Here is a 17,196-nt window from a genome sequence, read left to right as displayed (position 1 = left end):
AGATTGTTAAATTATATGGTTTACCAAAAACCATTGTATCTTATAGGGATGTCTGCTTCATGAGCTATTTTTGAAAAACCTTGTAGCATATGATTGGCACCAAACTTAAATTTTCTATTGCTTATCACCCTCAAACCGATGGCCAAACCAAAGTAGTCAACCGAAGTCTAGGTAACCTTTTACGTCTAGTAGGTGAACACAATCGTAACTAGGATTCTATTCTGCATGTCGCCCAATTTACATATAATTTGTCGGTCAATAGATCTATCAGTATAAGTCCATTTGAGGTAGCTAGAAAACCTGCAGACCTCCTTCCTATGTCCCCACATATTTAAATTTCTGAGTCTGCACATACATTTGCACAACATATTCATACTCTGCATCAGAAAATTAGCAAGCGCATTCATATGAGTAATGCTCAATATAAGCTACAGGCTGATTCTCATAAGCGGGATAAACAATGTCAAACTGGGGATTATGTTATGATACGTATTCGGCCTGAGCGGTTTCCATCCGAAACCGTCAAGAAACTGCAGGCTCGTAGTGCTGGGCCCTTTCGGGTATTGCAACGAGTGGGCACTAATGCCTATGTCATTGATCTTTCCTCTGATTTTGGTATTAGCTCCACTATTAATATTGAGGATTTGGTTGCTTACAAGGGTCCCCTTCCATTCCTACTGACCCTTTCACTGAGCCATCCCTTGAGCTTGATGATACTCCTATTCTTGATTCCATACCATCTCCGACCCATTTACCCTCACCACCAGCACAAAAAGAACATATTGATGCCATTTTAGATGAGCAGACTATTTCTACCAGTGATGGGGGTATTCAGCATTTCTTGGTTCGCTGGCAAGGACGCCCGGAGTTCGATTCTACATGGATTACACATGAGGAGTTCCAGCGCATTGACCCAGATCTTTTGGAGTACTACTAGAGTCATTCGTCGAGATCGACTTCTTCTTACCCGGAGGGAGTTGGTGCGGACACTAGTACCGGACTGATTGTTTTGCGGGATCACGGTCGTCACAGGAAGATGGTCCAGCCACTTTCGTTGTGGCTGGATAGATTTATGTTATTTTTATTTTATGTTGGTTGGATTTATTTGCATATTGTCATTTGAGGACCTTTTTTCGGATTTTTTTTTTGTAGGGACCTATTTGTTATTTTGTGGCTTTATATATATATATATATATATATATATATATATATATATATATATATGATGCATGCATTTGTTTAGAATTAATGAACGATGAATGAAAATTAGTCTCCTTTCTTCTTCCTCCTCCTCTCTTCTCTTCTTCTTCCCCCTCTTCTTCCTCTCTTCCCCTCTGTCTCTCCTTCCCTACTTCCGTCCTGCATCAACTTGTCAAATCAATTTTTATTTATATGGTTTATTTCTATTCACATATATATGTTTCTAGTATCTGATACACATACTATCATGCAAGTATATTCATACTGGAAATCATATAAAATATACCATCATATACCAAATCAAATTTATCAATGTAAATCACGATGCAAATCTAGTAGTACAAATCAAAAATATGCAAATCCAGCCGTGCAAATCAAAAATATGCAAATCCAACAGTGCAAATCAAAAATATGAATATATATACAGAATGGTAACTAAGTATAGAAATTCTTACCCCTACTAAAGATCGACTAAGCACGGCAATTATTGATCCACTTTTCAATCTACGAGTGCAAACTATCCGGATCAAAACTTTCTCTTGTAGATGACTCTCCCCTTAATAATTATACGGTGGCATGCTCTAGTACATTCTTCTGCCTGTCCGATACCTTTGTCCTGGGACCATAGTGCCCCCGCTAACCATGCCAGAGTTTCCAAGAACCACTTATGTCCAGTAAACCATGACAAATGCTCATACGAACCACCAATATCGGTACACTTGGATCCCCCAACCAGAATAGCAGTTAAATAAAAAAATCTCACCTCGGCCCACCATATTGGGCCGAAAGACGGCCATGAAAGGCCAATTCCGCTGGCCGAAGCGACATCAACATCCCCTCCGGCACCCATCTGCTGTCCCTCGACTCCGGGGCGGTGGGCGCAGCCTCATCGGTGCCAGGGGACGTTGGCTTCACCTTCTTCCCATCGGCCAGCTTCCAATTTGTAATCTCTTTGGCCTGCTTGTTGAGATATGCATCTATACCAAATGACATGATATTTAGGCATGCTTTGCACCAGATATAATTGGATTCATGAATATATGCAATATCTCTTTTGATAATTAAAGCAGAAGTTAATTATTTGATACAGAGAGCTGTCTGTATGCATGAGAGAGAGAGAGATGTTGTGGGATGGGGTTCCGTAGTCCCACATCGGCTAATCAGCGGAAAGGTATGTGCCTTATAATAAGGAGGCCTAAAACCTTTCCTCGCGAGGCGCCTTTTGAAGGGCAAAATCGTGAAGGACGCAGTCGCTTTCCCTGCTCGGCCGGTATGCGGGCTGTTGCCGGGGTGAAACCCCACAACAGATGGTGCTAAAAGGAGGGCCCCGGCCGCGCACAAACCTTTCCGCTGGGGGGGCTGTGTTGTGGGATGGGGTTCCGAACTTTAGTCCCACATCCGCTAATCAGCGGAAAGGTTTGTGCCTTATAATGAGGAGGCCTAAAATCTTTCCTCGCGAGGCACCTTTTGAAGGGCAAAACCGTGAGGGTAGGGGCAGTGCCTCCGCGGACCCCGCGCCGTACGGTCCAGGAGCAGTACCTCCGCAGCCCCCCTGGCGTACCGTCGGCAATCCCAGAACGGACAATACCTCGGGAGGGACGCATTTGCTTTCCCTGCTCGGCCGGTGTGTGGGCTGTTACCAGGGTGAAAACCCGCAACAAGAGAGAATATCTTTTATTTGTAATCATCAAAGCAAAATTTTAAATTCTACAGCACAATTACTTTGAAATGATATTAAATTGGTTTAAACACTCAACTAGTAAAAGTTATCACAAATATATTGACCAAATACAAATATATTGACCAAATGACAATATTAAAAGGCCTTGTCTTATATGGAGAAGTTACATCAAGCCATGGAAGAGAGGGGGAAGGCACTTAGTAGAATAAATAGAAGTTTCCTAAAGGACAAAGTTTGGTATGCAAGTAGATGTTATTAGCTCGACTTCGAATTCCTGAAACAAAGACTAATGGCCATAACTGTAACTTTCATGATTTGATTGCATGTTTTGAAATCTTTGTTGATTGAAATTTTGAGTAGGCTGCCTTGGAATTTGTCTTTCATATAGATATTTCGAGGTAGGCCTAAAGAAGGTTAAACTAAGGCAATGACTTTTACCCACACCACATTTTTTTTAAAAAAAAACAAGTAATGCGCCAGTCATGGTCTCGAATCATTATTATTAACTAATTTTAGCGAGTATACCATCGAGCAAAGTAGCAATTTTCTTGATCGAGGGAGATCTATTATTGCTCACCAAGGAGCTCAAAACAAGTCTTTTGTGGTCGCCAATTTGTTAGTCACTAGCACCAGGATGTGCACTCTAAGCTACCCATGACCCTCATGCATGTGTGTGCGAATCTTGATGACAAATGGCCGACAATACATGAAAAATTCCGTGTGCCCGCTTGTTCTCCATATATGAACCTAGGGTCCGGGGGTGTATCTTTAGCGCGAAAGAAGGATTCACCTTCCTTCGCAAGAATCCACCGTTCGATCACTCTCCGCACAGTTCCTAAAGCGCTCCAAACAGCGTCTTCATCTTTCGTACAGCTCTTAGAGCAATCAGTAGATGATTCAACGGTGGATTCGCGCGAACAAAGCGAATCCTTCGTTTGTGCGAACGGTGCAACCCCGATCTACAAACCAGACATTTGCTTGATGGGCACTGCGGCGGGTCCGTCGCGAGGGCCATTCTGCACACGTAAGCATATGAGCTGACTACAGCTGTCGGTGCCCCGCACGGGATTCCCGTGCGGCACCGCGCACCGGTCGTGCGACCCGTGCGGTGCCCAAATCCCACTACTGTCCTTTCCTCGGCCTTTTTAATATCAATCCGCTGCGAGCCCGTGGCCCCTCCTCTCTCTTACGCGCTCTCTCGCTCTCTCGCTAGGGTTAGGGTTTCTTCTAACCCACCCCACCCCTTTCTCTGGCCACCGCCAATCTTCCCCTTCCTTTCTTAGGTTTAGGGTGTTTATCTCGTCTAGGGTTAGGGTTCCCCTTCCGTTCTCTGTGGTTAGGGTTGGTTCTTATTCTATTATTCCGAAGATGATGCAGCCAGCCGGCGGGATGGTGCAGCCACAGATGGCTCCCCCTCCGATGGAACAGCATCAGCAGACGCAGCCGCAGCAGTGGACGATGATGCCCCCTCAGCCGCAGCCGCAGTATTACCAGGCGCCGATGTGGAACCAGCAGCCGTCCCAGATCCCGCCGCCGGTGCCCCAGCCGGTGCAGCAGCTCCCGCAGCAGCCCCAGCCGCAATACCCGGGCCCACAGCCGGCCTCGGCCGACGAGATCCGGACGCTCTGGGTCGGGGACTTGCAGTATTGGATGGACGAGAACTATCTTTTCGGGTGCTTCGCCTCGACTGGAGAGGTTATAGCATTTCTACTTTTATTCTTTGAAACACTTCTTGAAACAATGCTTCTTAGTCAGTCTTAGTCGGTCTACTTGTTTTGATTTCCTTTATATGAATGGTCTTTTATTGCTTTCTTGGCGATTTTCATTAGTTGGATCGTGATTAATGTATTTTTTTTATGCTTTTAATTTCTATATTCCTTTTGTTTAGTAGCTTGTTCGCTAAGCTGGGATCCGTAGTATGGTCTTGAATTTGTTTGTTTAATGTCAATCAATTAAGTTTAGGGTCCAATTCCATGTAATTATTGAGAATTAGGGTTTCTCTTGCCTCATCATGTAGAAACAGTGAAAGATGCATTGTCATAGGTTACGGTATAATTAAATACAGGAGGTTTCCTAAGGTAAGAGAGCTACTGTTGGTTGTCTTTTTTGATTTTCCAGTTATTGTTTGTCATAGTTAAAATTAATTGAATAAGTAAAAGTATAGATTTATACCTTCTAGGTCGTAAATTATAATTGCAATAATAGAGAGATAGGCATATGAAGATAAAGAGTACCTAATTGATTTAATTGAATAAGTATGTATATATATATATATATATATATGTCCTTCTAGATTTAAATTATAATTGTCAGTGTTAGGAAGATAAGCATCAGAAGAAAAAGCCTACCCAATTGATTGAATTATGAAAACCTGAAAATGAGACAGCGAAGGAGGGATGGCTGTGATTTATACATGTAATTGGTTGTACTTGAAATTATTAATTTGGCATTGTGTTTGCTCAGGATTTGGGTAACTACCTCAGGACATAGTTCTAATGGTTACAGTAGAACTGTCGGGAGGGGTTAGGTTTTTGCCATATTATAATTTGCTGCTTGAAATACTGTGATCTGCGATTTGGGATGATATGTCAATGGTAATAATTTATTTCTGAGGTATATCCCAACTACATTTTTTTATTTACTGTAGAATTATTCTGATGTGGAAGGAAAGTGGTTTCCAGTCTTGGTTTGTGAGGTGCTAGAAGAATAAAGCTGGTTCCGAAGCTTGTCCCATTTGTAACCATGGATGATTCCCCTGGGTTCTTAATATTCTCTGTTGTTGAAAACATTAGGTTAGGAACAACAGCACAACCTAGATGAGCTTACATTACATCAATGCAAAGCCTTACTTTACCATCCTTTGGTTGCTGTTATCCAATGTAAGTACTCCAACCTGAGAGGCATGCTAATGTGATATCTCACTACTGCTATTCAAGTCTTCTTTGGTTCCTTTCTGTTCTAAATGGCCACTTTGCCAAGGTTGTCACACATATTTGTACTGTATTAGATGACCCCTCCACATGATACACTCGTTTTGGGCCTCACTTTTCTCTTGAGTATGCAAGAACGCTCATCTGCATGTCTTGCACTCATAGGTTCTGCTTGCTGGTATCTTACTCTTTGCTATCAATAGAAGTTTTGAAAATTCTCTGGGATGCAATAGTTACATAATTCATAATCATAAATTCATAACTAATTTGCCCTCTTGGTAGGACTTTCAGCTTCAAAATATGGTGCACTAGAAAAATAGACATTGTGTTGGCAAGTTTGACTTTGACCTAATCCATATGATCTGCACCATCTTAATGTTCCTAATTTATATGATCCATGTGATGCTGTTGCTAGATTGTGTAGATGCTGTGATACTTCAAGTTGAAATCATGGAAATACAAAATCTTAGTTGCTATTGGGTTTATGAAACCAAAATGGACTAAGATGTTGAAATTTGATTGGACATGTTTTTTTCCGTACCAATTGAAGATGCAAGGGGATAAAAGTATTATTTTCGTTTATTTTGTGATGGTTTCAATCATATCGAGCATCGGAATTATTTGGGTCATTCATCTTCATGTTGTTCATGATTGCAGGTTCTTTCTGTGAAAATGATCCGGAATAAGCAGACTGGGCAATCAGAGGGTTATGGTTTTATTGAGTTTGCAACTCGAGCAGCTGCAGAAAGAGTTCTTCAGGCTTTTAATGGCCAAATGATGCCTAATATTGAGCAAACTTTCAGACTAAATTGGGCTACCTGTGGATCGGGTGAGAGACGTGATGATAGCCCTGATTATACAATATTTGTCGGGGATTTGGCCTCTGATGTCACAGATTACTTGTTACAAGAGACATTCAAAACTCGCTACCCATCAGTTAAGGGGGCAAAAGTTGTCTCAGATAGACTTACTGGGCGATCCAAAGGCTATGGCTTTGTTAGGTTTTCAGATTCAAATGAACAAACACGTGCTATGAATGAAATGAATGGAGTTTACTGTTCATCAAGGCCTATGCGGATTGGTGCAGCTGCCAGCAAGAAAGCTGGTGCTCAACAGTATTCTTCAAACGGTAGGTAGCAATACAACAGTGATTTATTTTTGTCCTTACTGTTATGGTCAACCTCTGTTTTGCATTGCTTATAGAGAGATTTGCAGGGACAAAGATGATCTCTTGATATGTATATTTCATTCTGAAATATTCTGTATTTACATCAGCTGAATGCATAGCGTGGTAGTGGAATCCGCTAAATGTTATCCTTAGCATGTTTTATTTCCCAGTCATTCACTTGAAGATAGGTGGCATTGCTTCGATAGATGTACAAAAGTCATTTCCTTCCTAGCACTTTCCTTTGTGAAGTGTGGCTCATTTACGCGTAGCTTTAAGTAATAAAATCTTATAAAAATTCATGTTGTCTCGAAGCAGGATGCCATGCTATCTTCATTTAGGGCCCGGAATTGACTTCAGCTGAGATGCATATCTCCTATAATGGGTGGCCTCAGTTAGGTCAGTGTTTTTAATTTCGTGATAATTTGGCTCCCAAGTGTTTTATGTGGCATTATATGCTACATTTTCGTTCTATCTCTTCAGTTTTTAAATTACAAAAGCTGTCTATATTCACAATTTACTTCTAGTTCCTCAAAGCAAGAAATCTATCTGCATTCCCGCTATATAAATCCTTCAATATCTCATATTTGAACACCCATCAGTCCAATTAGATTTCCATCGCCTTTCGACTCTTTATGTTTTTAGTTGGATCATTCTAAATGGCACTATTCTAGTCACTTTGTCGATCAAAAAGTTTTGCTTTATCTTTTTTGCATAGCTGTGCATGAATCTATTTTCATATTATTTTTTCTGAAATGAAATTCGGATTTATGTTTTGGATTATCTTTTCATGGGTAAAAGCAGTTCTCTTTGGTATTGATTATCTTGATTATCATCTTCAGATTGCCTGAAATAATGTTTCCAGTCATTATTCAGCCTCCTAGATGCATCCTTCTTTGTCCAGCTTGGGTGGTTTAATGCCTTCATATCATTATAACTCTCCTGCTATGTATCATCATATCTCACTTTTCATGACAAATTGTAACTTAAAAATGATTGCTTCTTTAACCAAAGTGCTGAGCTATCACATAATTTGATACTCAAAAGTAATCTAAACTTTTTGAGGGTGGATATTATTGGTGGTAGCATTGTTAATAGCAGTAATTTCATTATCTAAGCAGCAGTTGTTTTAGAACCTATTTTGGAGGTCTGAATAAATCTCATGGGGATGCCCTGTGATGTCATGATGTGAGCAGCAGATGAAAACATTGTTTGCTATTCCAAATCAATGTTAGAAGTTGCAAAAAAATGCCATGAATTATCTGTTTTCTTTCTGATATATTTTTGTGACTTATGCACCTTTTCTATTTATTATTATTTATTTATTTTTCTTTGTGCTTGCCTCTAAAGAACAGTAGAGAACATAGCTTCGTACCATGTGATCTCTGTTTGTTCCTTTGTTTCTTTGTTTTCTTTTTTTCTTTTGATTTTCTGAGTTTCACTTTGCAATTCAATCTGTATTCTTAAATAACGATGTCAAGAACTGAAACCCTAAGTTCAATTTCTAGCCCTCCCTTAATCGAACTCGTTTCATTCTCTCTATAGCAATCAATGTGTTACAAACCAATCACCTCTGCAACTATGTGTATGTTGGCATGAATGTGCATGTGATAAAAATGCCTACGTGTATATCTGTATCTGCATTAGAAATCTGGACAAGTATTTATAGGATTTTATTCTATTTCTATCTATAAATATGTGTAGGCACGCACAACCAATCACCTCTGCAGCTAACCCACCTGCTTAACCTGTACTTTATGTTTTTTGTTCCCCTGCTGTGGAAAACACATGGTAGACAATGTAGATCTAGAAGTAACATTCTTGTTCTTGGTCATCACCAATCCACTCCATACAAATGTGGAAAATTTTAGCTTGTTCAAATTTGTCATAATTTTAAACATGTCCCATGGTTATATTTCAGTTTGCAAGTTGCATTTTTTTGAAACCTTTTTATGGAGACTTCAGAACATTTTTAAATAACATTGAATATTACAAAGTACAACTAGTGGTGTAGATTGCTTGAGCTAGATGACGTAGCATACATTTCCTCATCAGGCAGAATGAGATTAGTTATGTGGTTTAAAGGTGGCTAGCCATGTCTTTGTATGTCGAGTTCAACTTCTTTCTAATGAGTAATTATGAATCACATTTCGACACTTTTTGGATATAGTGGAGTTCAAGTTATGACCAATCTTCAATAGGAATGTTTGGTGAATATGGATGCACAAAGCAAACCTGAATAGTCGGTATAAGGCTTGATTTCTATGGTGGGTATAGACTATGAACAGTAGTGGGAGAAAAAGAACTTGGCAGCAAAGATAAGTGATGTGTTACAAAAGATGCTAGAAACGGTGCATTTCTAATTCATCTTTAATGAAGCAAACTTTTTTCCATAGTTCTTATCTAATGCAGAAATCGTACTGTAGTCAGTTGGCAATTGGTAACTAGTTTCATAAACTGATTGCTATCAATGTTGTGTTTGAAATAGAATATTATAGGAGTTGCTCACCAGAGTTTGGCAGGGAATTGGTGGAGATGGTATGAAGTTGTGCCACAATCATGTGAGTGTGCCATAAGAAAGTTGACAAAGACTTGCATGAAAAAGGGTCGATCAGAGGTCATGGAAGGCTAACTGTAAAGGATATCTTCTTGACTATTTATGATGTGCAAAGGTGTACTTGTAAGGTTGTCCTAAATGTTCATGTGTTTGTTGATGATTATATGGATGGTTATGGGGTGAGTGGATGGATGGATGCACCAAAGGGCTTTCACCTATTAGATTTGGTTAGGCTTTTTAATGGTAAGAGAGAAGGTGGTTTTGAAGTTAGGGGATAATGAAGATGAATAGCTATCAGGATTGACAAGATAGATATTCATCAACATTGGTCTAAAGTAGAGGATTCATTGTGATGTTAAGTTAAGAAGGAAATCATTATTAGATGGATAGATCTTCTAGATGAAGGCAAGGAGGGAGGGAAAGGGGAAGGAACCTGTCCAGCAGAAGATTTCTCACATTTTATATGAGAATATGACTTTTAAGTTTTAGCATTTCTTTTGATTCTCCCCATATCAATGAGAGCCTTCTAATCCTATCCATTTTTTGGTACTGGAAATACTTTCCATGCTTTATATTTATAGGTGACAGCATGTCAGGTATAGCTTTTGTCGCGTTCTACCTCGTCTGTTAAATGAATGGGAAAACACTGCCTGCTTTAAACAGCTTAAGCAGCCCTTTTTTTGAGTGTTCTCACTTCTTATTATTTTTTCTGAATTAGTTATTTGTGCTCTTTCAGTGTCTGCATTGGTGATTGCAAGATCCATGATCTCCTTCTTGTTAGAATTTAAAGAATGCAAAATGGCTCCTGGATTGACATTAATGCAGCTACCTTCCTTCATATCAACACAAACAAAATTCCCCATTTTCCCATAATTTATTATCAGTTCTCATGTTAATACTGATTGTTACTGTGCAAGATATTTTATTCTCAGTGGATGACTTTGACAATCACTTGCTGATGAATTACTTTAGCATAACAATCCAGGCTTCCATACGCGATCAATATATTTTGTGCATTCTATGGTATTTTTGTTGCAGATTCTATGCTTCCTCTGTTGGTAAGTTGTTTGGCTCAGAAGTTACTCTGATTGAACAGAACTGCATGCCCATTTATGGTATATTTCTAGAATTTTCTAGTATTACCTTGGAGTCTTATATGGCTAGCATTGGATTATTAATGGCATTAATGCTGGTAAGTTAATAATTCTCAGCTATGAAGTAGATTTTCACCTGTATTGTTTTTGCAGCTTCTTACCAGACTGCACCAGGAGCTGAGTCCGAGAATGATCCAAATAATACCACTGTGGGTAGTTTGTTCTGCTTTAAATGTTGGATGTCATTTGTGCGTTTTGGTTCTGAGATATCTGATACTGGTCTGCAGATATTTGTTGGTGGGCTTGATCCAATTGTCACTGAGGAACATCTGAGACAAGTTTTTAGCCAATATGGTGAGTTGGTCTATGTAAAGATACCTGTAGGCAAGCGATGTGGGTTTGTTCAATTTGCAGTCAGGTTCGCACTTCTGTGCTCCGTTCTTGTGGGTTATACTTTGAACTTCATTTTGGTGAACTTTTTTTTAAAAAAACTAAATGATTCTCAGGTCATGTGCTGAGGAGGCCCTGCAGATGTTAAATGGAACCCAACTTGGGGGGCAGAACATACGGCTTTCATGGGGTCGTAGTCCAGCAAATAAACAGGTTCAGGAATTGAATGATATTTGAGCATTATTAATCTTCTAAGTGACAAGTAACTTTCTGTTGTTTTATTAAATTGAAGAAGCACTGAAGGTGCCTGTTTAATCTTTTCAGCCACAGCAGGATTCTACCCAATGGAATGGTAGCTATTATGGGTACACCCAGGGCTATGATACATATGGATATGCTCCTCCTCAAGATCCCAACATGTATGCATATGCATCATATCCAGGATATGGGAACTATCCGCAGCAGCAGCAGCAGCAGCAGCCACCGCAGCAGCAGGTTAGTGTTTCTGTTGATTCTACTTTGTTTTTTCATTTCTATAGCTTTCATGTTTTAAGTATGAGGTTTGAAATTGATAATTCTATTTGTGAATTGTATTGTAATAAACCAAGTTGCGTGTTGTTGGAACATGTCTTTTAAGGCAACATGGGGTTGTATGGACAATGACATTTGACCCAAAAGGTTCCTGATTCTGGACCTATTGGGTTGTGCCCATGTTAAATCCTTTGCTTTGGTCATTAATCTGGGCAAGTATGATCGTTCTTAATGACCTCAGATTTGTTGTTGCCTCTGCTTAGCCATCCCAACATCACCTGCCCTCTCTTTTGGGAGCTGGTCTTTCCCCTGGATACAGAAGGAACTGAGGTTCTGCCTAAGCTTCGAGTGCTATTAGCCTGATTTGCTTGAGTCTTGTTAATTGGACCTCTTTTAATGTCTTAGGTTTGTTGCGGATGCTCTGTAAAAGAAGACTATGGTCATGTGTCTGAGAGTTTGAAAACTGTTCTAAAGACAATAGATAAGCATGAGCAGACAATGCTTCTCTACTGTAAATTTCGAACTTAAAAGTAAGGAAACATTTCGGGGATTTTAAAATTAGATTATTTTATCACAAATTTTGTGATTGCTGGCTATCGACCCCATTCCCAACCCATGCATTAGGAAGAATTTGGAACATCAGCTAAATTTTCATGCATTATTTCCCCTGGATAGAGAAGGAACTGAGGTTCTGCCTAAATTTTCACTATCTTTTTTTTCATCTATGTTTTCTTTATATTTATTTTTTAATCGCTTGGGGTTTGATTGAATGTAATCCTTCTAAGTGTGTATAGAAGACTGATTTAATCATTTCATTGTGCAGTGATATTTTGATGACATGAGGGGCTACAGACATGCGTGGTTCTAGTAATGCTAGTTTCTGAACCTGTGTTTACTCCTGAGCTGTTGTGTCTATTGATAAGAGTAGTCTTCCTTGTTGAAGTGACCTGCCTTGTATCTTGTCCAGATCCTTGCAGGATTGCTCTTTATAGTGCAACTTTGTAATGCTGCAGGGACCTCAGAGCTGCAGCTGGTGGTGGTGATTGGAGAGTTTCTTTTTCTGTTTTTTTTAGTAGTTCTAGCTTTTTAACTTATCTTAGTTTTATTGGGAGTATTTTGTTTGAATTATATTTAATAGCATGCTATGCTGGATGGTTAGTATAAGAAACTTGGTTGATGTGACAATTCATGTCTTTTGCTGTGAAAATTTATATTTGGCCAGTTTCTTATAATTAGGATCTCTCAGGTGCTTATGGTTGCATTTAGTCGTACAGTCTTACTAAAAAAAATTACAACAGGTATCTTGTTTGAATTATCTTTTCCTGTTTTGCTATAGGCGCAGGTGGATTGTTGGTTTTTGCCGGTTCTGTTTGATTGTGTCGCATCAAACATGCACTCTGGCCACAGATATGCATCGATATGCGGTAAGATAAAAAATCATGGTATATGGCCCTAATCAAGCTTGACTAATTGGACACCAGGAATTTGAAATAAACTGGTCCAACCAAACTACTTCAACTGAGATGGGAGCTTGGGTCGTTGTTCCATATAAATGTTCTTGTAATCACATACGAAAAAAAGTTTGCACGCGAGATTGCAGTTATAGCATTATCATTAGGAACCCCAACAGCCACTCTCCCACTGCTGCCCGTCGGGGATTTCCACCGTCGGTTCGGCTGCGGCTCCCCTCACGGTTGGCTCGTTATGATCCGCCGAAGTTACGACATCCACCTTCTGAACCCTCTCGACAGCGCCCAGATCATCGTGGAGGCTGATATGAGCTTCGGCCACGTCCTATGCCACGGTGCCCTAGTTCACGCGGGTGCCGATGCTGGAAACGTCTTTTCGACGAGTCGATGTCTTTGTCCATGTTCGACTTTCGGGTGTTGAAGCTTACTTGTATCTACTTCATGGATAACCATATTCCGGAACTTGCCTTTGATCCGGAAGTATACCGCAATATGGGGCTGTATCATTTAGAAGATAAAAAGAATGGAGCCCTATGATTTTTATGACAAACAATTAAATTGGCCACCTCCTCTGTGGTTCACAATATGGTAAGGAGAATGCCAAATTCTCCACCAAAAGTATGTACTCTAATCCTTGTTTCATATATCCGTGGAGCTGTTTCCCCAGAGATGTTACTGGCAAATGCTTTTGTTGGATTTTCGACTTACTATTTATCATCTGTAATTAAAACGGAGGCGGACTGGTTCCTTTCTTTTTGCTTTTGTCATTTGTCTCTTGCAGAAGGTGCACGCTGTCCATGTTCTGAACACGGCATGACCTGCTCACCCCCTGTATGATACTATTGTAATTTCCAGCATTATTCTGAATGACGTCTCGATGAAGTGTCAGTTGCAACTCGAAGATTAAAACGATTTTGGTTATAACTGTGAGGCTGAAAATAACTCAGAAACCCCAATCTTACACCAAATTTGACTCATGGAATGAACAAGTGACAGAGTCGATGACAATGTTGTTATCACTCTCTCTTGTTTTCTCGAAGAAATTTCACCAGTAGCTAGAGTTTCTCGAGACACCTCGAGAGCTGAAATTCAAGCTTTGATGTGCATAGTTGCAAGCAGCGTATCCAAGAGGATTTCAGGTACCATTAATGTCTGCGGTTGCTTTTGAACTTCAAACTCCCCATAGGATAAAGCATTTCTTGAACTGAAGTTCCGCAAATTGCTGCCATTGGATTGCTTCAGTACACAGCTACAAGAATAACGGAATTTTTAGTCCATGTTCTGAGAAGGCAAGAAATGCCTGCTTTAGCCACTCCCACAAAGAAAATGATGGTTTACTTGAAACATTAGTTGAAGAATCAGGTGCTGATATATATTTTGTTGTTGTTGCTGCTGAACTTTTTCACGCTCTTTTTTACATCTGATTTTCCAATGGACTAGCTTGTTTGTTGGTTTATTTGTCGTTTGGGAATAATTTGGTTCTAAGCATTTTTTTTATGTGGCAATATATGTTAAGTTTTTATTTTAGATATTGAATTTTTAAATTAAAAAAGATGTCTATATTCTCAATTTGCTTCCTTTGGTTCCTCAGAATAAAAGATCTATCTGCTTTCTCTCAGTATAAATTCCTACGGATTTGTAGATTTAAATACCTATTTGTCAAATTAAATTTTCTTTCCTTTTCAACTCTCTTAAAGTTTTTAGTTTTGATTGTTCTAAAAGGCACTATTTGGTGTATATTGTAGACTAAATTCTTTGCTTTATTTTTGCATGGTTGTAAATGAATCTGTTTTTGTAGTATATTCTGCCATGAAACTTGAGTGTATGTTTCTGGTTATCCTTTTCATTTGTTTTTCTTGATTTTTGCCTTCAAGTTGCCTGAAATAGTGATTCCTACTCGTTGTTCAGCCTCTAATTAGATGCATTCTTATTTGGTTTGTTTAGGTGCTTAGTTCCTCTATAGCACTGCAAGTCTGCTGTTTGCATAATCATCTTTTGTTCAGTTTTCTTTATAATCCTTTGCATATCTTTTCCATTCCTTTTGATACTCTGAGTTGCATCAATGCATTGCTTGCGGAGGTTTTAGCCCATTATTGATTCTTAAATAACCATATCGAGAACTGAGACCTCAAGTTACATTATTCTACCCAAATTTCTATTTCTCCCCTATTCGGACTCAATTCATGATCTTTAGAGCAAAGAATGTTCTATAAATATGAGCTGTTTGTGTGTGCATGCATATGTCAAAACGAATATTTGGTTGTGCATAATACAAATACCTGCCCTTACATCTTTATGTGCATTAGAAATATTTGCAACTATTTTCAAATATTTTTGTATATGTATGCATATGTGTGTAGCCACATGTGTCCCCATTCCCCCAGCCTCCCAATCAACCCAACCCATAACTAATATTTTTGTTTCCCTAATGTTGAAAATATACAATACTCAATCTAAACCTATAATCCACATTGTTGGTCTTAGTCATTATTGATCCATTTTAAACACAAATTTGCAAAAGTTTGTCAGTTTCAAATTCTGTAAAGTTTTGTTCATTTTCTAGTTATATATTTGAGTTTTCAAGTTGTATTGACTTGATACCTTGTCATGAGGGCTAAAGATTTTTTCCTGCTTTGCATATGCATTGAATATTGTAGAGTATGACTAGTGATATCGATTGCTCAAACTAGATATGTTTTTGTCTGATCCAACTTCCTGTCTGTGCCTAGAAGACTGATTTAATCATTCATTGTGCAATGATATTTTGATGAGACAAGGAACTTTGGAGGTTGGAGATGCACGGTCTAGTAATCCTAGTTTTTGAACCTGTGTTTGGACCTGAGAGTTTTGGCTCTGCATCTATGGAAAAAGGGCTTTCTTCGCCTTGGATCTTGTCCAAATCTTTTAGGTTCACAGTTTGTCGTGTAACTCTGTAATGCTTCATGGACCTCGGAGGTGCAGCTGGTGGTGGTTGGGGAGCTTTTTATTTTCAGTAGTTCTGGCTTTTTAATTATCTTAGTGCTGTTGATTCCAGTGTTCACATGGTTGTTTATGGCTTTCTGTGACTTTGTTTAGTTCTCTTGCATCAAACATTGGAAAAATATGAAACTCTGACATTTTTGCAGGCTGGTCTAATCTACTGGCTCATTGACATTTCAGTCCATATGCAGCCTAGAGTATTTTGCTTGAATTATAGATAATAGTATGCTACGCTTGATGGATATTCAATGAAATATGGTCGGTGTGACATTTCTTTTTTTCCAACTCTTTTTCTGTCAATGTTATAACTGGTTAGTCCTGCATATAAGTTGCTTGGACCTTGGGTATTTACATGGTTGTTCTTGGCTTTCTTAAACTCTGTTTAAACATCTGAAAATTATGCAGGCTGGTCGTTCAGCAACATTTCATTCCATATGCAGCCTATACTGCATCAAGAAGGCTAAATCAGTTCCCTGGGTTGTTAGATTTTGGACATTGCCTCTGTGCTGTTTATGTGAGTGCTGAATTTTTGCTGCTGTAAATGCTCTCTTCTTGGACCAATTGTTTTGCAGTTGTCATATGAATTGCCTGAGAGGGAAAAAATGTTTTTTATTTTTTATAATGGAGTATGTTTCATCACTCTATCAGGGAAATCTAATAATTAGTTTAGCATTTAGTATGTTTTATAAGGGGTTTGACCGAAGTATTCTAATAATTAGCATTTAGCATGAGCATCTCTCACTGTAGCAGGGAAATCTGAGTGAAGAATTATAATTAGCATCGGGATGCATGATTGTTCTCCAAAGGAATAGGGAGCCTAGTAGTCCAACAGATTGGCTTTCAAGCAATATTATGGACTAAATGTCCTTTATTTTACTAAATTAAACATTCTTACGCAATGATGACAATTGGGATAACTTAAAATTTGGAATCCTATATTATTGTGTTTACAAGGACACCAGAACTTGAAATGCATTAGCTGGGTGCAACCACACTCCGATCTGTTCTTCAGATGATAGGAGTGCTGGTCGTAGGTTCATGTATATGTTCATGTAGAAATTCAATACAGAGGTGCAGAAGAGTAACGGTAGAGGACATTGTCTTGTTCTCTTGGCTCTCTCTTTCCATCATGTTTGCTAATTATATTTTCAGTGCCTTGTTCATAAATTTATTTTTGATCTACTGTTTCTTTTCATTTGT

At 39.0% G+C, this 17,196-nt stretch overlaps 1 protein-coding gene across 1 annotated transcript; it reads left to right on the top strand.

The window, feature by feature from the left end:
- Nucleotides 1-4,049: 4,049 nt before the first annotated feature.
- Nucleotides 4,050-12,780, top strand: LOC103711639 (polyadenylate-binding protein RBP45). The gene is made up of 7 exons (XM_008797875.4): nucleotides 4,050-4,576; nucleotides 6,469-6,940; nucleotides 10,781-10,836; nucleotides 10,915-11,045; nucleotides 11,134-11,230; nucleotides 11,342-11,512; nucleotides 12,372-12,780. The coding sequence occupies exons 1-7, from the start codon at nucleotides 4,250-4,252 to the stop codon at nucleotides 12,372-12,374; spliced, it is 1,257 nt and encodes a 418-aa protein (XP_008796097.2). The 5' UTR covers nucleotides 4,050-4,249; the 3' UTR covers nucleotides 12,375-12,780.
- The last annotated feature ends 4,416 nt before the right edge of the window (nucleotides 12,781-17,196 follow it).

The sequence above is a fragment of the Phoenix dactylifera genome, chromosome 4 (genome assembly GCF_009389715.1).
Source record: "Phoenix dactylifera cultivar Barhee BC4 chromosome 4, palm_55x_up_171113_PBpolish2nd_filt_p, whole genome shotgun sequence".
NCBI classification, from domain to species: Eukaryota; Viridiplantae; Streptophyta; class Magnoliopsida; order Arecales; family Arecaceae; genus Phoenix; species Phoenix dactylifera.
This window is presented reverse-complemented; position numbering and strand designations above follow the sequence as displayed.